The sequence below is a fragment of the Phoenix dactylifera genome, chromosome 12, assembly GCF_009389715.1.
Source record: "Phoenix dactylifera cultivar Barhee BC4 chromosome 12, palm_55x_up_171113_PBpolish2nd_filt_p, whole genome shotgun sequence".
In the NCBI taxonomy this organism is placed as follows: domain Eukaryota; kingdom Viridiplantae; phylum Streptophyta; class Magnoliopsida; order Arecales; family Arecaceae; genus Phoenix; species Phoenix dactylifera.
Window position 1 is genome coordinate 4,373,215 of NC_052403.1, and position 22,288 is coordinate 4,395,502.

At 38.1% G+C, this 22,288-nt stretch overlaps 2 protein-coding genes across 4 annotated transcripts; one reads left to right on the top strand and one right to left on the bottom strand.

Annotated features, from left to right (window-relative positions):
* Positions 1-4,117: 4,117 nt before the first annotated feature.
* Positions 4,118-5,036, top strand: LOC103705995. The gene has a single exon (XM_008789924.4). It carries the CDS (start codon positions 4,160-4,162, stop codon positions 4,799-4,801), a length of 642 nt encoding a protein of 213 aa, XP_008788146.2. The 5' UTR covers positions 4,118-4,159; the 3' UTR covers positions 4,802-5,036.
* Positions 5,037-5,847: 811 nt separating this feature from the next.
* LOC103705914 (reticulon-like protein B6) lies at positions 5,848-21,821 on the bottom strand. Of its 3 annotated transcripts, none has more exons than XM_039132367.1 (7): positions 21,685-21,821; positions 19,572-19,603; positions 17,807-17,942; positions 13,259-14,569; positions 10,110-10,290; positions 8,757-9,040; positions 5,848-6,734 (listed from the first exon to the last, which is right to left on the bottom strand). In XM_039132367.1, exons 4-7 carry the CDS (start codon positions 13,410-13,412, stop codon positions 6,565-6,567), a joined length of 789 nt encoding a protein of 262 aa, XP_038988295.1. In that variant the 5' UTR covers positions 13,413-14,569; positions 17,807-17,942; positions 19,572-19,603; positions 21,685-21,821; the 3' UTR covers positions 5,848-6,564. The 3 variants fall into 3 exon arrangements, with proteins under 3 accessions (XP_038988295.1, XP_008788043.2, XP_008788044.1); XM_008789821.3 differs by having other exon boundaries at positions 8,757-8,826; positions 8,899-9,040; positions 17,807-19,603; XM_008789822.3 differs by lacking the exons at positions 5,848-6,734; positions 8,757-9,040; positions 10,110-10,290; ... (1 more) ...; positions 17,807-17,942; positions 19,572-19,603 and adding an exon at positions 19,697-21,189 and having other exon boundaries at positions 21,685-21,793.
* Between the last annotated feature and the right edge of the window lie 467 nt (positions 21,822-22,288).

Below are 22,288 nucleotides of genomic sequence, written 5' to 3' on the forward strand. Positions count from 1 at the left end.
TATAATGATTTGAGAGCCACGTGTAATACTGTCATAGGTCATAAGGTTGAAATTGTTATTTATTATTATTATTATTATGTACAATGTGGACAGAAAATGTTTAGGCAATAACTTTTAGCTGCTGCCTCTTCCCCCACTGTTATTTGCCCAAGCTCCAGGGGCCAAAGTGAGGATCAACATCCTACAAAACTGAACCCCTGCGCCCTTTTATTTGCTGTAGCATCCAAACCAAAATTCTATGATAGAAAATTTTTATGTTATTTTAACTTCGTCAATGTTTCTTGTTACGAGGGTTTCACCCCACCATAGTTCATATCCAGCAACATATTTTATTGCCCTTGGTTCTAAATGCCCTGTTGGCAATTGCATAATCATGTACTAGACAAGCATATGCTGACTGATACTGGAGGTACTTCCAAGAACATCAAAATGAATCCACTGTTGCAAGATTTTCCCAATTTGTTCTCATATACTGTTCAATAATCGTTTTCACTGGATATTATTAAAGAAAAAAAAATCAAGAAGACATCAAAAGAGAATGTCGTAGAAACAATCGACACTAGGATTGAAAAGAAACGACACCAAGAGTCTTCGGATAAATTAAATGATATTAGAAGAACCGCCTGACAACATATTCTCTAACGATCATCTCATTTGTGGATTTAACATAAAGCTTCAGCACCGCTTCAATTTCAAGTAATGGAAGGTGAAAATATAATCATCATTTTAATTATAGCTTTGCACGACAGTACTCAAAAGGCCAAAACAAAAGGAAAGAAAACAAAAGCACCGTCCCTTTGCATGATAGACAGTAAAATGTAGCATCTGCTCGCACAGCTGCATAATTTAGATACTCATTCTTGGTATTGATGCACTATTACAATTGTGTTTATAATTTGATTGAAAAAAAAAATTACTAGAGTTCAAACTGTTGGCTGCCATTCATATTTTCTACTCTTTCATGCCGGAATAGCATAAAATTCTAGCCACAAAAAAGATAAGTATTGCAATATGAAATAAAAACACATTATTTCATGATGCAATGCTGCAGTGTCACCAGAGGGAAAGTCAGCAATGGTCTGTTTTGCGAGGATAAATAAAAACTCATTAGTTGGACCAAACCCTCTCATTTTTGCCAGCACAGATCTCATTTTGATCTTCATCATAATAGGGAGCAGTCGTCTCGTCCAAGGCTTCTGCCTCTGTGTTTCAGAATTTAGAAGCACGCGGACATCTGCTCAAGTTGCTTGCTCGGATTTTCGCTAGCCATTTCCCAGTCAAGATGCTGCCGATGTTAAGGGATCAACTGCTTAAAGGAGAACCACCTGGCCAAAGTAAACAGAATGTTTCATAATTGCCCTTTTTTTCAGCCTTTAATTGTTTGGAGGCAGGATTATATAAAGAAAAATAGTTCACATAGCGCAAGTACATCAAGTTACGGACAAACTGAAAACTACGTTTAATGGAGCTGAGGGACAACCTTGAAAAAGCAGGTAAAAAGAGTAACTGCAAGTTGACCACCACCCATAACAATTTCTGACATGCTAAAAGTCGGTCAAACATCAGCAGCATCCAAAGATTACGATCCAATACTAAAGGTAAATCACAATCTCAGACAGCTGCCTTTCTGGTTCCAAAATGAGAGAGAGGATGTGTACCCACCTGTATGTGTCAGCATTATTTTTTTAAGAGCTGTGCTATTTCTGATTCGCTTATAAAGGCCCTAAAGTCGAACATGTATACCAATTTCCCGGACTTCTCCATTACGTGCAGGATAAATAGATCTTGTCTAATAAAATGTATTATATTGTAGACACTCATGAAACATTTAAATATCTTTTTACCTGCCTAATAGAATACCAGTTTGTTAAGCTGGTGATTTGTGAATTGTATGAGTTTTTGTTCATTTACCATGGTCTGATTCTGAAAATCACCATTGATTTTAATTGTCTACTAGAATATTAGATGCGCATTGCACTTGCTTATATATCAGATGTGTGCCAGAAAATATAGTTGCCTTGCATCCCAAATTATGAATTAAGTCATTCAACAAGCATTGGAACTAACTCGTCGCTCATGATCTGAGATCCTTGAATTGTTGCTGCAGGTTCAAATACAACCTGTTTCCTGTTGTCCATCTCAGACATGAATGACATCTCTAGCAGATACATGGCTCTCCATTTTGGGGTTGGGGGAGCATCATCTGATCGGTTCCCAAGCCAGCGTGGTCCACAGCCCGGGTGGGGATCGCTTGCTTGTGGAATTAGATGGCATCAAGGCTATAGTTGGGTCAATGTCGGTCAACGACACCAATTAAATGGCCCAGGAAATCAGATGTAATTGGTACATTCTCTCTCCGACCCTAGCCTCCATGAGCAAGCTGGGTTGCATCTTTTGCACGAAGGAAGGATTCAACATAAATCCATTGTTGGATAACCCATTAACTCTCTTTTAGATCTATGCATATAGATGAATGATAAAGTTCGAATCTTTTTAAGATTTGTACACTAGATGATCCAACGGTGGACTCCTGCAAAAAACTATGAAACCTTCTTTGATCGAGAGATCAAAAGATAGATCTCTGATCCTCAAGAGCCCATCACCATCTAGATTGTAGACTTGCATGATTTCCTTTGATATATTGCTTTTAGAAGGGCACCAAGGCTTTTTAATCTCTCTCTATCAATCATCTTAGTGAGCGACCGAGACCTTCTTCTCTCTCAGCCAATATAATGAATAAAAAAAATTAAAAAAAATCAAAATTGCTAAGATGTCAATAAAAATTTCAAATCTAGATATCAAAATTTTAGCCGATAAAATCAATCGAAGATTCAAAATATATTTAAATATAAATTTTACATTTGTTGCTTAATAGATTTTATTGAAAATAAAAAAATGATTGGAAAGGATCGGTTGATCTAAATATATACCGGGACCAAAATTTTTATATGAGCGGCACCGGATGATGAAGCACATCGAGATGTCTGTGTGACAAAAATTTTGGCTCGGTTTAAGTTCCAATATATATGTGGGATCAATTTACCTTCTTTGAGCACCTTTGCAAGCCTTTGAAACGAGCCATTGTGATTGTGGTGGAAATCTTGTGGTCTTTGAAACGAGGGCTTCTTATCCCCCCTGATTTGAATCGGAAAAACTCGTTACCATATCACCACGGGTGACCATACCTTCTCTCAATAAGATGACCGCTATTAATACGAGATAACGACCTCCAACCGCCCTCTTCCCCTCGCTGCTGACCCATGATGACATTTATGCCTGGTGCCATCGGCCACCCTCCAACGGTTCCTCCCATTTGTATCTCTTCAACTTTCTTTCGCATAAAAAGAGAGGCACATTTTTTTTTTTTTGCAAGAAATAGAAGCACTAGATTTTTAAAAGAAAGAATTCTCTTTCAAATAGTAAAATATTGGATTTAAATATTTGACTTTATTTTTCTACAAGCACTAGATTTTTTCTAAGATCTTTTAAATTTGATTTCAATTGTATGATGTTTTTTATATTGATCCATAAGCTCTTGCAAAAGTAATCTTAGGCATGAGAGAGGGTAACAATTTAATGTATGTTAGGATCATCTATTGCACTTTGTGCTATCTCTTTTCTCAATGGAGTTTCATCTATTGTTTTTGTTTTTATTTTTAGTAAAAATAAAAATATGAATCTAATGAAATAGTAATATATAGGATTTATATGATTTGGCTATACCCTCATTATTTAACTCCCACCTGAGTCATAAAATTGCTTCACAGCTGACGTGGTCCATGAACTCATTTATTTCTTTTCACTCAGCAATGTGCGCACTGTATTTTCTAACGCTACTAACTCCGCAGGTTGTCAGAAACTCAAAATATTATTCAACCCATGGCCATGCAAGCTGGTAGGGAGTTAACAACACATAAACTATATATATATATATATATATATATATATATATATATATATATATATATATATATATATATATATATATATAAAAGAAAGAAAGAGAGAAGCTTTTACAAGCCGTTGGCCGCTTCACAGCCTTGAATGCATCCGCCACCCCGTCACTATCCACTCTCGAGAAATTATACCCCACTCTCACTATAACTCCAACCAGCTCGCTCGCTCGCTCGCTCTGTCTCTCTCTCTCTCTCCATCCATCATGACTGAATCCGGCGACTCCAGCACCCACCTCAACTCCTCCTCCCCTACCTCGCTCCACCGCCGCCGCCGCCGACGGCGCTGCCTCATCTTGGGCGGCGCATGCCTCCTCCTCCTCGTCGTCCTCGGAGTCGTCGCCCTCGTCCTCTACCTCACCCTCTTGAAGGCCCGCGACCCCACCATAAAGCTCGTCGCCGCCCGCGTCGAAGGCGTCTCCCCCCGTGTCACCCTCCCTGCCTTCCACATCGAACTCAACGTCACCCTCGAGCTCATGGTCCTCGTCCACAACCCCAATCGCGCCGCCTTCGACCACGCCGAGGGCGACACCGCCCTCCTCTACCGCGGTGCCCTGGTCGGGGACGCCGTTGTAGAGCCTGGCCGGATCCCGCCGCGGGGGGACGCGTACGTGCAGCTCAATCTCAGGGTCGAGGCCGACCGACTCGCGGCGAAGCTCTTGAGCCTGGTTGCGGACGTGGCCGCCGGTGAAGTGGCGTTCGATACATCGACGAGAATCCCCGGTCGGGTCACCATACTGGCTTTCATCAAGCGCCACGCGGTGGCGTCCTCCGAGTGCCACGTGACCTTCGGGGTCCCAGACCTCAAGGTGAGGAACCAGGAGTGCCGCTACGAGACCAGTCTCTGATCACCCGTCGGTGCCGGGACTCGCATACGTCTTCCATGTCTTCTGTGGATACCGTCATATAGAGCGATTCTTGCATGCTTGACACCTACTCATACGTGTAGATGATAGATACTTATAGAAAGACTCTGTACTTTTTTATCAGCTTTGTACCACAGCCTTGCATTCTTGTTTCTGAATTCTCTACTCTTGGAGCTCTTCTATTATTATAACAGTTTAGTAGTTTTTTATTTTGAAATTCTCTAACGACTTACCTTTTCACTTAATTCTTATCTGTGACAGTATTGAACCAATGGCAAATATTCAGAAATTTCTATTAAACATAGTAGAAGTTTTTGATGGAATCCGAAGTTCATATTTCTTGTTCATTTGATCATAGCCGGATTCATAGAATGCAAGCAGGTACTTAAAAAGTTTAAGCTGAACTCCAGGACAAGCATCTTTTAAATCCCTAAACAGGTTCATTTTAATCAAAGACCTCATGCTTTCTCAAATTAAAGAGCTGCACAATCAGAGTGCTCTGATTAGTTTGTATTATTATATCACTATTATCTACCCTGTTAGTCATTCCTCCATAACAAAACATTACTTCACCACCATTCAGAAGGAATTTTATTTGCACTTATCTCAAATTCAAATTCCTGGATGGTTGCAGACCTTTGTTCAATTGAAACTAGGACTGCCCTTAAATCGGATTGGTTTGGTGTTAAAGACCAATTCAAAACTAATTTAATCTTAACCGATTCCTAATTTTTAGAACCCTAGCTAGAAAATCAATTCTGGAACCTATCCAATCCAACCAATCAAGATTGGGTTGGTTCTCTTCTATTCTCACATTACCAAAAATTAAATAAAAAATAGTAAATAAACTAGAAAATTAATTAATAATAAAAGGTGAATTACAGAAGCAATATATACACTCAAAGACATCTAACAATAAAAAAATAAATTTATCTATAAATATAAAATATAAAATCTTACATATTGTAAGCATAATAAACCAATGTTTCAGCAAACATAAGTTCGACAAATAACATGAATGAAGAATATATAAGAATTTATGAACATATTATGTAAGAGATATTTGATACATCACTACAGCTTAATTTTATATTATATTGTATATGTATACGTATATATGGTTGATAGCACTACCCAAACCCAACCTAGCCCGATCGAATTTCTCACATTTGGAACAGGAACTGATTCGATCTTGTTCCAAGTCAAGCCCACGAGTTCAGTTTGGTTCCTGGTATAGCCCAAAGCTATGCATGCCCAAAGCTGTTCCTGGTATAAAATGTAACAAGCGGCCCTCGGTGATGAAGATTGAAGGCGCTCCCAATCAAGTGCCAAGTGTCGTATGGGTCGCCATCACACTTGCTAGATTTAGCTATCTTACATGGTACATGTACCATCATGCATGTGATACACGTAAGAAGCATAAGCACGCAAGTAGAGCCCGTACATCATTTGCAAGGAAGATTGTCGATGAATCAACAACATAATCTGGAATCAATAAATAATCCAGAAAGCGCTTTCTTGGAGGACAGATTGTAAAAAAGTATTAATCCCCCCCCGCCATGACAAGTCCCTTAGTTTGTCAGCCTTCTTCACTAACTGGAAGCTGCAAAGGTCTCGAGTCATATAAGCTTTCTCCCTCCCATGTCCTTTATCAAAATCTTCAGCTAAAATTCAGCAGAAGAGGACCCCCTAAAGCTGGAGCAAAAGCTCTGGAGTTCTATGGCAAAGGAAATGAGTTTATGACTTTAATGCTGCTTCTTATCAGAGAATGGGCATCGAGGGATCTTGCACAGAAGTTTCTCATCTAGCACAGCATATTGCTTGTTCATTTTGATCGCTGCCTTCTCAGCAGCTGCATCAACTTGATCCTCATACTTCTCATAAAGTGCAGGTAAGGAATACAGAAGCACAAAAACTGCGGGAAAAAAAATATGCTACCAATATCATACGTTAAAACTTATGAAATAGCGGTGCATCCTATAAATTTCGAGACGTAACAACATAGAAGGAAAAAAAAAGGAAACTTTCAACTAACTGCAGTACAACCAAATAAATAAGCAATTATCCAATAACAGTTTAAAAATTAATTCAGCAATTCCCTGTTGCACTCTGGGGATTTCCTTTCCAGACATGGAGATACCTGATAACGGTTTTCACAAGGGAAGCAATGATTCAGCATTGTTATTAGGAGGCATCTGAAACTTTGCGAGCAAGCATGGTCGAAGAAAAAGTTGATCTATGTTTATCAATTTGTCACAATTATGTCTTAAAATTAAGATGTCAGATGCATAATTTCTTACAGGGTGAGTGACAGCATGTTTTGGTCAGTAGGTCAAGTGTCATCTGAGAAACACATCCAATAAACCAAGGATCAAACACCCGGTATGACTACAAGTCCTAGTGCTATTTGGTGGTCAAGGAGATATCCACTGTCTTTCTTGGATAGCGGCATGGGTTTATGGTAATGTCAGATTATTAAAACTCATATGTAGGATTCAGAAACGAAGTTACAGATACTGAGTGCTTCTTTTTTTCCCTTGAGCAAAACAGTGGCAAACCACCTCACATTTCAATTAATATGTATTTCCTTTTGAATTTTGTCCAAGAAAGATGCTGGTCAATATGTTACAATAAAAAATGGTAGTTGATAGAAAATAATCTGTATCGGTCAAGTAGTTATGGAGTATGACTTATATGACACGGGTAACCATGAAACAAACATGAATGAAATCGATCAATCAAAATGAAATCCATATAAGACACGGATAATGAGCATACATTCTTCTAATCGACAGAAATCCTAGCCTTTCATCACCATGTTTGATGTTTTTTCAAGCATGTGTTAGTAAGATAGAGGTTGCAAGTTGAAAAGGATAAATGGAGGGATCAGCTTATCTGAAGAGAGATACTGTATCCCTGCAATGGTGCATGCATTCCAAAGCTGGTAAGCATATGAGGACCCCAAATAACTCACAGGTGAGCAGGAACAGGTAATTATATATATGTGGCAAGAATAACAAGAAAGAGGTATGGCAAAGTGGCACATGCTCAGAAAGCATAGCACTCTAGTATTCATTTCTGATTTTGTTTATTTAAAGTATTTGGTAAGTAATTCCCATAGATAAGGGTTCTTTGTTTGGGGAAGAAATGAAGAATTCTACAAATATTGGTTCAGTGCAGCTGTTGATATGTTCTTGAAATTTCTACCTATGGCAAGTAGAGATATCCTAGTAACAAGGCAAGTACAATTAATATATAACTGCAAAAGGAAAATAGATAAGCCACTATGTTGGCCTCATGATTATCTATGTGCATAAATTTCTAGTTTTTCCCAATTCATACTAGCAACACAAACCAGAATGCTCAAAACCAGAATGCACTTCATATCTATGAGCTTTATCACTCTAAATGTGAAGATCCTTATGCTGATTACCATCCTTAATTATCTCAAGAAAATAGAAGCTTTCCAAATACCCCAGAACATTCTCATTATCTGTCAATAGCTATCAATCATACCATCATTCCAAGACCTCTTTCAAGTGTCTTTCCTATCCTCTTCTACTTAGGTGTCACTATGAACATATCCGAATTCATTCAGATCCCATTTGAACAAATCACTTCCATATTATGCTCCATCCTGATTGGTAAAATGCATGCTACAATCAACATCATTCTGTGAAGCTGATCCTCTCTCTGTTATGATTAGAACTGATGTATTAGTATGTTATAGATGTAGCTAACTCAATTCATGTATTGGTTTCAAAAAATTGTAAGATACTAATAACGAATTACATCACCATCTAAGGGCCCTGCCAATCCAGATACTGTGGATGGCAGTATCTAGCTACAAGCACATATTAGGTGTTGGAGGAAACAAATGATCCTACATGAAAAAAGATATGGAAACAACAAGACAGAGACATAAAATGGAACTGACCGATGTAGAAAAAAGTCAAAAAACTGAACCAACTTCCAATTATAGAAAGAACCCACAAGCCAGTGATTACCTGCACAACAATTTTCCCTGCTGAGAATCGAAGGCAGATTACACAAAAGGAGATTAAGTATTGGAGCTTTACCATGAGAAACTTCTTCAAATCCTTTCCTGAAGCAACATATCTGAAGATTGCAAAAGTTTCATTGATTTTATGTTTTACTGAATGAGCTATGCTTAAGAACAGGTCCTCAGGCAAGATAACCTCTGGAAAATTTGGAGGGGACCTAAAATTCATAAATAAAAATAGCAAAATTAATTTATGGATTATAAATGATAAATTGGCAATCATATCATTGTAATTCGATATATATCTATGTAAGCTTGCTACATTTGGCAACCACAAAAATGCATTGCTTCGTAATGCAAAATCAAATATAGATATCAAAATTTTCTTCTCATTAACTAACAAATTAGCAGAGAACCATGAAGAGAATTTGTCATATCCATGTCATTTGGAAGCAACAAGCTCTCATGAATAAATTTATGGCAAAAAGCAAGTTATCTTTATAATAATGTGGTAAATGAGTAGACAAATCTCTCAAATTCAACTATTTGTGCCTTATTAAAGCGTCTCTGTCCTCTAAATCTGCTTGGGATTCAACAAAGAAATAAACACAATATTTCCTCTAGTCCAATGGAAGGAAAAACTTTTTCAATGAGATATAATCATGATAAGAGGCTTCAACTACTTGAACATCTTCATCAATCTTTGAAAAATTTGGTGGTAACCATGATATGCAGGATCACCAACACGAAACAGTGAATGACAGCCTGAAGCTTGAGCAAGGAAAAGGAGTCAACCAGTGAATAAGTCATACAGTAGATGAAGCAAGAAGCATAACCAAAGTTGTGCGGTGCACGGACTTCTTTTTTTTTTGTTTGCTTTTTTGTATCAAGCAGATATACTTCATTCACATTTTCGTGCTAAAATATGATTAAACAAACAAGAACTAATGACAAGTAGGAACCAAGGCTCTCTATAAGTAGCACAAGGCATCGAATGAATGCCCAATGGAATCCTAGGGGACATGCATATCAATGAAATCATTCAGAACATGCTCAAACCAACAATAGAAGCCCATGTACTTACCAAATCAGGTAGAAATCATAATAATGAAATCTGATAGAAATTATAGTGATGACACATAAGGTAACCCAAGAGCCAAGAAAGGTCATTATTGAATAACATAATAGAGACCAATCATGGAAGAACTGATATGCCATTACCAAAGCTACAAACAATGAATAAAAGGTTTTGCTCAAACACAAAGAATAAACGGTGATATTTCTTACCTGTTGATGAATGATGCTGCATTGGACCAGAGAAACAATACTACCAGAAAAAATATGAGAGAGTGACAGATAAAAGTGAGGAAGTGATAGCCTATGCATTCAAAGAGAAGCCAGAGAACAGTAGCACTAGCAAGAATACTCGCTGACATCTGCTTGTTTCTCCATAATATAATATCAGCAGCTGAAATCACAAGAACCAGATCAGTACAAGTTGTGGTTTTAGTGTAGCAAATTCTTATATGTTATTCATAAGTTTATGGCTTTAAAAAAAATCATTATATAAAAATTTAGGTAAAAAAACTGGTACATGGAAGATTTAAAGATCACACAAGACTTAAGTATATGGTAAGTAAATTTAAGATATTATGCCAATTTATCACTCTGAGTCCTTGGTCCAAAGTATGTTACAAGAAACTATAACACACACACATACACACAACAGACAGAGAGGGGGGGAGAGAGGGAGGGAGGGAGCTTTCCAGTTTAGTTTGTCTCCCTGGTTTGTCAGTTTTGCCTCAAAAAGATGAATGTATTTTCAGTAATCAATAGTTGCCTACTTGACTCTTCGGCCTCAGCAAATATAGGGAGTCTTAGAGTACTGCTTGTTGGCTGCAAGATCTCAGAGAACATCTGGCCATTAGTGAGGTTTGCCTATCCATCAATTGGTCTTCTAGGTGAACCCAGCAATTTAGAGGTTAACAGCTGTCAAAAAACAGTCATAGAAAACCTTAATTTTGATTTTAAAATTATCACATCAATAATGCCAAATCACATAGATGGGATAAGCATTGATTGTTAAGATAATGTCCACAAGCATTCACACTCTAGAATCATTTTATGTATGACAGATTGATTACAATTTCCAGTTTAACATATTTGGAAACTATGAAAATTCTTAGACACAACAATACAGAAGAAATTGTTGCCATAGTTTGGCAACTTTAAGGCTTTGGAAGTTGAAAAGGAGGCATTTTGACTAACTGAAGGAACTCATTAAGTATTTCAGTAATCATTCCAGCATCTTTTTTCTTTTATCTTTTCTTCTGTTTTTCTTTTGAGCAGGATGGTTGAGATTTCTTTCCATAATCTCCCAAATTCAAATTGTGCATTCATACGTTATATTGATCACAGCAAGAAAAAGAAATTTGGGCGAAAAATTATATACAAATTAAAATAACATTTCGTGCAGAAAATTTTTGGATTTAGTACCTGAGAAATAAGCAAGGGCCCTCACTAGTTTCAGCTAACCAAAAGAATCATTTGAGTGCATAAAATGTAACCTTAACAACAGTTTTCTTAAGTATAAAAAATTGCCATAAAAACTATGTAGATCAGACATCATCTATCTACATTTTATCCAATCATCACCATTCTATATTTCAATATTGCTTTTGTATTGGCAGCAAAGGAAAGGACACATGAGGCATGATAAATATAGAAGCAAATGTCTAATGTGATCATGTTAGGCAAGTAACACTTGTTGCTATGCATGTGGATAAGAAGATATCACTTAGACAGAATTTATACCAATTCTACAGATTTGAATGTGCATGAAACATCATTGCACGGAAAATTTAGTCATGAAAATCTGAACTTTAGAACACAACTGGAGCCCACATGTGGGCAAGCTAGCAAAATAGGGCCCTCGCGTCCTGCTATATCTGCAATAGATGATTAACTAGATTCATGTGTTTTTCTGCATAGGCTACTAAATAAACCATCCAGGCTTCAGCTTGAAAAGATGGTGCCATTAGAGTCATCATATTATAGATTACTAATTGGGTGGCTTAGATCCTTTAACGGTTCAAAACTTTTGTCTATTGAGATTCCAGAGTCTCAATCTGTTACCAAATAATGGTGCCCTTCCAAAACAATGACCGTCCTCCATTTTGGCTTTTCAAAAATTTCATCACTGCTATGATACCCTGTAGTCTCTTATAACACCCTACATGAAAGAGTTCCACCTTCTTCTCATCCTAGTCCACTGAGGCCACTCCTCTTCTCCCTCGGTGATAATACACCATTATCATTCTCTGCCTCCCCCTTCACCCTTTACTCACATCCCTAGTCCATTACAACCACCCTTTTCAGGATGGAGAATGTACTTACGCCGGAAATTAATGCATATGCACAAAAAACTTGACATAAGTCCGGAGGAGAAACCTGAAGATATCGAAGCTTCAAATTTTTTGTAGAAAAAGAAGCTAAGCTTCAAGGAAGCATAATCATGACTTCAGATATTGCATTAAACAAAATGGATGTTGATATTACACATTAGGTTTCAGATATAATCAGCAGAATGTTTTTTATCCTTTTTATCTTCTGCATGCATGCGTGGTGGTTGGGGTAGGAGGTGTTAGCTTACCACTAGACCCAAAAGGTTAACCAGTCAGGGAAAAGGTTAACAAGGTGTACCAAGCCTTAAAATCCCCAACCACTACATGGGGCCTGAAACATGCATGTGAAGCCATAAATGAGTCAAAAACAACTCAAGACCAGAACAAGTCAAGAATGAATCAACTGGGATCGAATCAAGATACGAAAATACTCAAGAAAATAAATAGATAAAATTGACCTGATGGGATTTGAATCATGACCTTTGGGTTTGATCCGATGTTAATGTAGAACCAGACCCCAAAAGCTTAAGATGTTAGGAAAGGAGTCAACAATGTATATCAGGCCTTAACAGGGTGGAGGGAGTTGAGGGAATAATTTCATAATTAACAATTCGCATAGAACGAGCATAAAAGGGAAGAAAATATGGTTAAGCCAGATTAAATGCAACATAATTTTTAAATGTAACAGAATTCCCTAAACTCTATAAGATAAACTTACAAGCTCAAAAGGAAAAAGACTAAAAAAATAAATAAAATATCAAAGTTTAAGAAACGGCTATTTCATGCATTATTTTTCATCTATCTTGCAAGATTAAGCTTACGTTTCCAGACTGAACTACAAAATAACCAAAAACGGCAACTTTTTTGAAAATAAAAAAGAACAACAGCATTGGAGGTCGGATTTCTTACGAAGAGAACACCTCCAAATATAACAATCAGAATAGCTATTCCGAAACTCTCGTTGTAAACTTATTTTACAGTAATACGACTACGATTAAAGAGAACAGTACACGAAATTTTAGAAATCATTACGTTTTCCTCCTCCGAGGACGGCATGCACCGGTTCCTTCCTCCCAAACAATCGTTTCTTTTTAAAACCAGGGGATGGGGGCTTCTCGCTTTCAGAATCGGAAGACGACGAACCTTTGTACTCGTGGATCGTCTCCTCAACAGCAGCTTCCGCCATTCTTCCCCGGATATCTTCTAAAATGTAAAAGAATCAACAGAAAGCCAAAGAATCCAGAACAAAGCAGGAACAGATGGAAAAGAAAGGAGAAGGATGGATTTACTAAACTTTGATATAAATGATAAATAAAGAATAGAACCAAAACTATATCTTCGAAAAAAGAAAATGGAGATCGCACTGAGAGAATCCGTCAACCAACGCCTTCACCAAAAACTGAAACTAAAACCGGAAAATGGAGGAGAGGAAAAGGCGGGGTTCTCTTCCCTGGTTCGCGCCAAGACAATCGGACGGCCAGGGGTCATAAGTAACGATCTAACGGTCAATACGCCACGTCCTCTCTTGAGAAGAGAGAGGTTCTTGGACGGTTGCACGTGGAGGCAATCGCGAGCTCCAAGGAACGCCGAGGAGCAAATCCTCCGCTTGGCATGAGAGGATCGACGCAATTCCGAGCTTTGATATAGGGAGATTACCGTATGGAAGCAGGATTGCGTCCATCAAGGTCTTTCACACCCGGATCGAACGGCCAATAACTGTGTACAAGTGAAATAAATCAACAGCCAATAATGAGTGCGGTACACAGAAGAAGTTCATGGACCATTATCCAGTTGCAGTTTCAATGGATGGGAAGAAAGTTTCAACACCCTTGGCCTTCCTTGTTCGAGTACAGGAAATTTTGGAGAAGCTCAACTGTCACAGCCAAATGGGTTTCTGACTGTCGAACAATAAAATGAGTTCAAATCAAGAGCACCACCCAGATAAATTTAGTCATACTGAGATGCAATGATTGAAACAAATGTGGTCACTCATGCATATTCAGCTACATGGCCTTTACAATGCAGCAATGTAATAATAATTTCTTTCCTTGGCAAACTATATATCATCCATTTCCCAAACAGTTGAAGCAATTGATATGAGAGTTAAACAATATTCATCAAAAGATGTGGAAGAAGATGCGGGTTCGATCCCCACTATCCGCCCGCGATGAAGTAATGTACTATGATAAAAAAAATTCGGTCCTTCTGATACTGCTGATTCCATCTTTCTATCGTTCAAGCTAGTCCCAGTCCTTGTTGGTAGAGCGCAGTTCTAGTTCTCTTTCCCTTTCTTTGATCGAGCGCAGCACTACATTTGGACTCTCGTCTTTGAAACTCCATATTCTGCAGCAATGCGATAGCAAATTACCGTATAAATAAAAAGCATTTTCATAATTATACATGCCTGACTCCAATCAGAAAAAAGTCATGGTGATCACTTTGCAATAATTGTTTAACTAAAATCTGCATGAATATAATTTTGTTGAGAAGAGGAGATGAAGGATTGCCATTGTACCAGCTCCAAATGGGGCCAAAAATGAGTTGAACAATTCATGCAGTATCAGCATGAACAAAACGATGCTTGGATGAAATGAAAGATAATCAAAGGGCAATTGCAAAGTCATCAAAATCATCAGGTGCTCATGAACTTTTTACATCTCAGCTATTAGAGCAAAGGGACCCGAACTTATATCCTTCAGAACCAGAACCAAACATGAGCCACTCGAGCATTAATTTTGTAGCCAACTCATTAGAAACAGTGGCATTCAAAAACATTAAATTCACAAAAGCATCAAATAAACTTAAATTTAGAGTGCGTGAAAAGGGTAGATAAAGGCGGGAATTCAGATGAACTGTAAAATGTGCAGCACCAACAGTTGAATGAGCAAACTCTAAGACGCGACGACAACATCCAACAAGTTGCAGTCAAGAAGACATGTTCTCATTTCTCACACAAGAAGCAAAAAAGCATCAATTGTTAACTAAATCAGGTAGGGGACAGAACAAGCGCTTACATCTTAACTACATCATGCAAGGAACATTTAGCATACTTCCAGGCATAAAAACTACCCTAATTAGGATTTTGCCAAAAAAATTGCCGGTAATAAAAGCATCAGCAGTTCACATCCAAGTCAAAAACAAATTTGAAATAAAGAGGCAGAGATGACAATCTAGAATGGAAATTATGCCTTGAATAGGGACCACTGCATGTCTGCTGCCAAGCATGGAGCAATCAAGTTAGATAATTCCCATTAAACAAGTCAAGATTCTACATCAAATACATGTCTTTGGCATATGGATCAAACTTCTAAGATAGCCAAAACGATGACTGACATGATATTTGCCTTTTGAAGGAAGGGCAAATTGTAGGTTAATCAAGCAAGTAGTCCGTCTGACTACAATATCGAAAGCATCACCAAACAGGTAATATTTTACCATGTTTCTACAAATTCAGGTTCTGAAATATAATATCCCAACAACACATGCATAAAGAGAAAATTTTGCAACAGAAAGGTGGATGTAGGATCATTTGCAGCAGAAAAACAGCCAAGAAAAGAAAAGGAACAGATGGTTACCCTCATTTTTGCTATAAATGTGATCAAACCCTCATTTTTTTGCATACTTTGTCATTCTGAATTTGGCTCATGTTTCTTCTTTTTGCTTCCATGGATGTTTTTTCTTTAGGTAAACTTTTTTGTATTTCCAGGTTTGGCTTCAATAATCTTCCATAAAAAGATTTTTCTCAACCATTCCTTCCTTAGGTGGAGAAAATTTTTGGTAAAATACAGAACATCATCACAGTGCTAGATTTTAACGGTCCATAATTAATCCCACTGTTGACCAACCATCTGTGATCAGACCATCTCCAATTCACTTACTGTCGGCCTTTCTAAATTCAGCTGTGCACTGTTTAAACAGTCCAAAAATTTAAATTAAGATCTTCGATACCATCCCAAACCACCCGATTTAGGGCATACCGAGCCATACCGGATGTCTACCAGGACGGTTCTGGCCTTCAAATTAAGAAACTGGTAAGGGAGGAAGAGAGAGAAGGAAAGAGAGGAAAAGAGAGAGCATGAGGGGGAGAGGAAGCGGGAGAAAGGGAGGGAGAGAGAGGAAGGGCAGCAGAGAGTGAGAGAGGCGGAGGGAGGCTTTGAAAGCCCTCTCTCCCATTCTCTCTGCTCTCTCCCTCCCTTTCTCCCTCTTCCTCCTCCCCCTCTCTTTTTTCCTCTCTCTCCCCCTCCCTCTCCCCCTCCCTCTCCACCGCCCTCTCCCTCTCTCTCCCTCCCTTCCTCCCTCTCCCTCTCTATCTTCCTCACTCTCTCCCTCCCCGTTTTACTTTATCGGTTCATACCGAAACAACACAGCACAATACCGTACCGTACTATACCGCCAACCTATTGTACGGGTGCCAATTCCAATATTGCAGACTTTGATTTAAATAGATTTCCACTTTAAAGTCAGTTTTGTAACTTACACAAAGCTAACATATCACTAAATCAATAAATCATTCAAGAAATAATACTTACATAAATATAATATGTTTACATGCACATCTGGACACACAAAAGTAGGAACGTAAAACCTCCATGTCCAAATGGAATTATCTACATGTTCCATCTGTCAACACACGTCCGCTTGCTACACGGACATAACTGACCCTTGTGGAACCCAGATAAAAACAAGGCAGATATATGGTGTATAGCAAATTTACATGTTCTTTATGAAAACACATGTAGATTCAGCAATTATATTATATTTGTACTATTCCTAATTTCAGTAAAGAATTGAAAGACTTCTGAAGTCCATATAAATAGCACAAACATATAGTATAAAGTAATGAGATCATTAAAGTCAAACACAGGCAAATCAGAATGAGGAAGACTAGTACAAAGGAGTGCAACATTTACAACAACGAGCAAATATTCCTAATGAAATTCACTTGAGCAAGGATATGCATACTATCATAAAAGTGTGGGAATCTAAAGTTCAATAACCAGTAACGTAATTAGCAATTTTTTTTATTTCAACAGGAAGACAGATGAAGAGTAATTAAGAAGCAACCCAATACAAATATACATATATATACACACACTAGTATTTTGTCTTGATTTCCTTGCCTCTTTTATGATCATTTGTATATCTTTATTTTCTGTTCTCAAAACAATTAATCGCAGCAAATGGTTAACTAGCACCTGTTCTCAATGTACTATTTAACTTCCTAGTCTCTATATTTGATAAAAAGTCAGAAATTCACCTTCATTTTTGTTCTCCAGTTTGACTCTAATGATTCAATTTAGAAACTAGTAGTCAAACAACACAAATTTAGAGTGTGCAGATCTAAAAACATCTGAATAATTATTTATATGTATGTATGTGTATTTTCATGTCCAAAAGTATCCATGTATACTCACCAAAGGTTTTCTGATCCAAATTTTAGAAAGAATAATATAGTGGCTTACAGAAGATCATCAAAATTCACATATATAAGGTACAGCAACATGATAAGTCTAACAGTTCCAACTCCCATCTACTCCCAAAACGACAACATTGCGGATCATTACATCACTGTTCCAATACCTTAGGATGTTTTTCATCAGGAGCAGCTGGAAGATGGAGCTGGAATCCACTTCCTATGCTTGACTTCAGCCTGCTCCCCAATCAAGTCAAATGGTATATTGGCATCTTTTGGCAAAATCCGAACCCAAGCTCCACACTGCAGCCCCAACTTTAGTCACATGAAACACATGGAAGTAAACTTACATTTCAAAACCCATAGCAGGGGCTGCCAGCTCCTCCCGGAAATGCCATTGATCCATTTAATTATTAGGTTTAACCTCTCTAAGATTCATTTTCGAATCAGTACAAATGCCTAAAGGAAATTCTGATTATGAGCTTGCTTTTGGTATTTATATTATGCATGTCATTCTCCCAAAAGCATTCAATCATATTCAGAAATTGAAGGCCGGTAAATTTGCAATTGAAGCATTCATGCGAGATCATATCTAAAAATACATAAAAGGAAGCCAGAAAACAACATAAAGAATCTAGATAAACAGTATTTATATTCAATGATCAAATTTCTCAGCTAAATTGCTCAAAGTCATAAGCTAATACGCCAGAGGATGGCACCCAAGAATCAACTTCAACCTCACATCAGAGGATGCAGCAGGACAACTAAGTTTTGAAATATCGTTAGCATCTCCCATTACATAAAGCTTTATACCAAGAAGAACGTGAGGTTTTTCAACAACTTCAATGACTCGTTTGATTCGTGGGAAAAGAAGGGAAGAAAGTATGGTCAACGGAAAAACGTAGAAAGGTCACTTGTTTGGTTGGAGTTTTCAAAGAAGAGAGATAAAAAAGTAGCATTTCCATGAGAATAAGATTTCCATGTTTCATGAAAAAGAAAAACCCACGAGAAATATAGAAAATCTACTTTCCTACTGGTTGAAAATTTGGATTCTTTTTTTTTTTCAAAACTACCCTTAAGCCATCAAAATCCATGGATAAAGTCTTTCCCTTATTAAGAATATAATAGGTATTTTACACAACTTTTTCAAAAAAGTAGATGCTCAGCCAAACATAAATCACTCTAGAATGGCCACTTTCTCATGGTTAACCAAACATGTCAAATTCATTTTCCTAGGCATCATATTCCCAGGAATCAGCTTTTCGGATAAAATATTCCGATGAGGAAAAATTCTTCTGACGAACCAAACAAGTCCCAAAGGATTTCTATAAGTAGCTCTGCAAATTTAGTAGCTAAAGCTCATCGATCATTACACAGCCTGCACATGTTTCTATGCAAGCAACCAATAGACCATCTTCTAGAACTAAAAGAGGGATAACAAAGTGATTGAAACAAGATTGTTGCCAAAGAATAAGTTGATTGATGAAGCAAGACAACTCAAGTTTTGAAATATTATTAGCATATCCCATTGTATAAAGTTTTTATACCAAGAAGAATGTGAGATTTTTCAACAACTTCAAAGGGTTTCTATGACTGCCTCTGCGCATTTAGTAGCCAAAGCTCACCAATCATTACACAGCCTGCACATGTTTCTATGCAAGCAACCAATAGACCATCTTCAAGAACTAAAACTGGGACAACAAAGTGCTTGAAACAAGATTGTTGCCAAAGAACAAGATTACAGGATGTCATCATTTATATATATATATATATATATATATATATAAATATATATAAACACTGAACTGAAAATGTGTGCAAAAAATTTATGCACATGGCTTAAAAACCATTAGTTGCCCTCATTGGCATGTCAGCAGCCTCAACATAATAACTCTTAGATTTACTCATCTTGAAAAAGCTGTAAACAGATACCTGGCAGATAACACTCCTGCACGGCTTTCCACCTACAGGCACGTAGAGTAAATTCATGGTAATCAAGAGTGACAAAATAACATTTAATTAAAGTCAGACAGATAATAAAGAATAATAAAAGCAGGTAAAGATAACAAGAGACGATCATCATATTACAATCAGATCTGCAATTCTGATACAAATTTCAAAACTAAAGGCATAATTTAGAAAGGACAGACATCATAAACATAAAGATATATCCATAAACACCAAGAAGAGTTGTAACATTTTTGGATGTTTCATAGGTGAAAGCAACAGACATCTATAATTTCAACTACACATTACACAACATCTATGACCTCAAATCCTGGTTAAAGTCAGCAATATATCAATGCTATGGACACAATCAGGGACATGCTACTCCTGGTGCTAGCCGACAAAATAAAGCTCGGCGACGCAGATTCTGTTGAATGTTAATACTCCAAAGCAGACATATCAAAAGCTTCAGCCATGAAACCACACCCTTCTGAGCACAGCACCGCTGCAACGGATTGGGTATGGCAACACTGTGACTACACTGAACTGACACTTAATTTCAAGAGAAACTAATATCTGGCATCCAAAACAAGGTTTTTACATTAATAGCAAAAAGTACTCCATAAAAGAAATCCTTCTTGCCATCCACCATCTATGGCTTCCATGAGAAAGGCTACATAGTTCAACTCAAGTCAGTTCCAAAATCCAGCTTTCGACATATGTATGGACTAAGCCTCCTTGCCTTCAAACCATGCGGCCTCATAGGTGCAGCTGGACATGTCTCTGCAACACCCGTTAGGAAAGGCAAAGAAGTGGGTGTCTTGAAACCTTCAGAAGGATTAGATTCAACTGGCAACCTCTCAACAGAGATCTCCTTGAGCTCGCTTGAAACAATCAGATCAAAAAACGACTTACAGATCAATTTCAAGAAGCGATCTTCCTGTGCAGCATCTTCAGAGGCATTGGCTTCTACATTCTCCATGGAGTCGCTGCAGGAGTCAAATTGTAACTGCCGGCGAAGAGGGATTTTACTTTCCCTCGTCATCTTCTTTTTCGGTGCAAGCATCAAATCTTCTGGGCCTGGAGCAAATGGATTAAATATGCTTTCAGTCGGAGTCTGGCAGCCTGGAACAGCATCCTCCTCCTCAGTCTGATCAGAGGACGATGAAACCTCTACTATTTCTCTATCCACGAACGGGGTCACTGGATCAAAGTCTTTTCCATTGCCAAGTTTAAGGAGCCCAACATCTTGACCTTTTGAATCGCTGCCTCTTTCCAAGCAGGGAGCTTTGCAAGAAACTAAAACTGCACCTTTTTCCTCTTTCTCCACCTTAACTCCAGAACTCATTTTTCCATCCCCCATATCATTACCTTCCAAAACAGTTTCTTTCTCCAAGGATGAGACTTTGGGAGACAAGGAGTCTGTCGCACCATCTATCATTTCAGACTCCATCTCTATAAACTCGATGATGCTATTTTCTGGAAGGGTAACTTTCTCCTTGCACATGCAATACAGGAAGAAAACTTCTTAAGTTCTAGTTTCTCCTTGTATCTACGGCTGGAACTTGCCTTCCTTTCTCCTCCGGGCCATTGTTCCAGAACGCTACAACCAAAAAAAAAAAAAAAGCAGATTGAAAGTCTAATCTCCGAACCTTCGCATCAAATCAGCCAAATGAACACTGGATAGTCGTGTCTGTTCGCAAGAAAAACCCTAAGCATAAGAAAAAACAGATCTTTGATCTCAGAAAGCAAATAAAGCGCAGCAACCTCGGAAAAACGAGGATTTTTTTTTGCATCAGAAATCCTATAATCAGTTCAAAAGGATTTTTTTTATCTCAAATCGATCTAAATCTTTTAAAAAACCACAAGCCTTATTAACGCAACATTTCTGGTGAAACATCTAATCAAGAAATTCAGCAAACAAGCCTCGCATGAATCTGGAGCAAAAAATCCGATCTTGTCCCAAAAAAAAACGACCTTAACCTTCCCATTTCTTGGCATAAAACCTAAACCCTAACTTAACTTTTTGCGTCCTCAAAACCCCACAGCCCCGCCAGGTCGAATCATTTGAATAGGAGGACGATGGACGAAAGCGTACCTCTAGAGAAGGGCGAACTGCGGCGGAGAGAGAGAGAGAGAGGGGGGAAGGGGGGCACGGATTGGGGTTTTCTGGTTGGCGGGAGACGACGGCGGGATTCCTGAAATCCGCGGAATTGGCACGCCGACCAATTTATATCCCACAACGCGCGAACGGCGGCTAATCCAACGGCTAATATTGTATCTAAAAATGGCTCTTGGGATCCGTTCATGCCGTTTTCAGCCAATGAGAACTGGCCACGTTGCACATAGGGCAATAGTTATCTAGAATCTAATGCTGTTCAGACTCGCCCCAGCAAACCTGACAAAGGTGTCACTGGAGGCCCATTTTCTACCGTTGGATTTTGTATGTACAATAAGAAGATTTGAGGTTGAACCGCCGGGAGGGATATGAAAGGGTGCCAGGGTTGAGATGGGAACCAAAGTTACTGATTTTAGATTTGATGTAGGAAATAAAAGGTTTCATTTAAACCCTAATGAGCAACTCAGTGGATGCTTTCCAGATTACGCATGTCATATGGGATGTTCATTTTTATAACAATAATATGGTGATGCAGAAAAATTTAACATGTGTTATAAGTTGATAGGAGCCGATCTTAACAAAA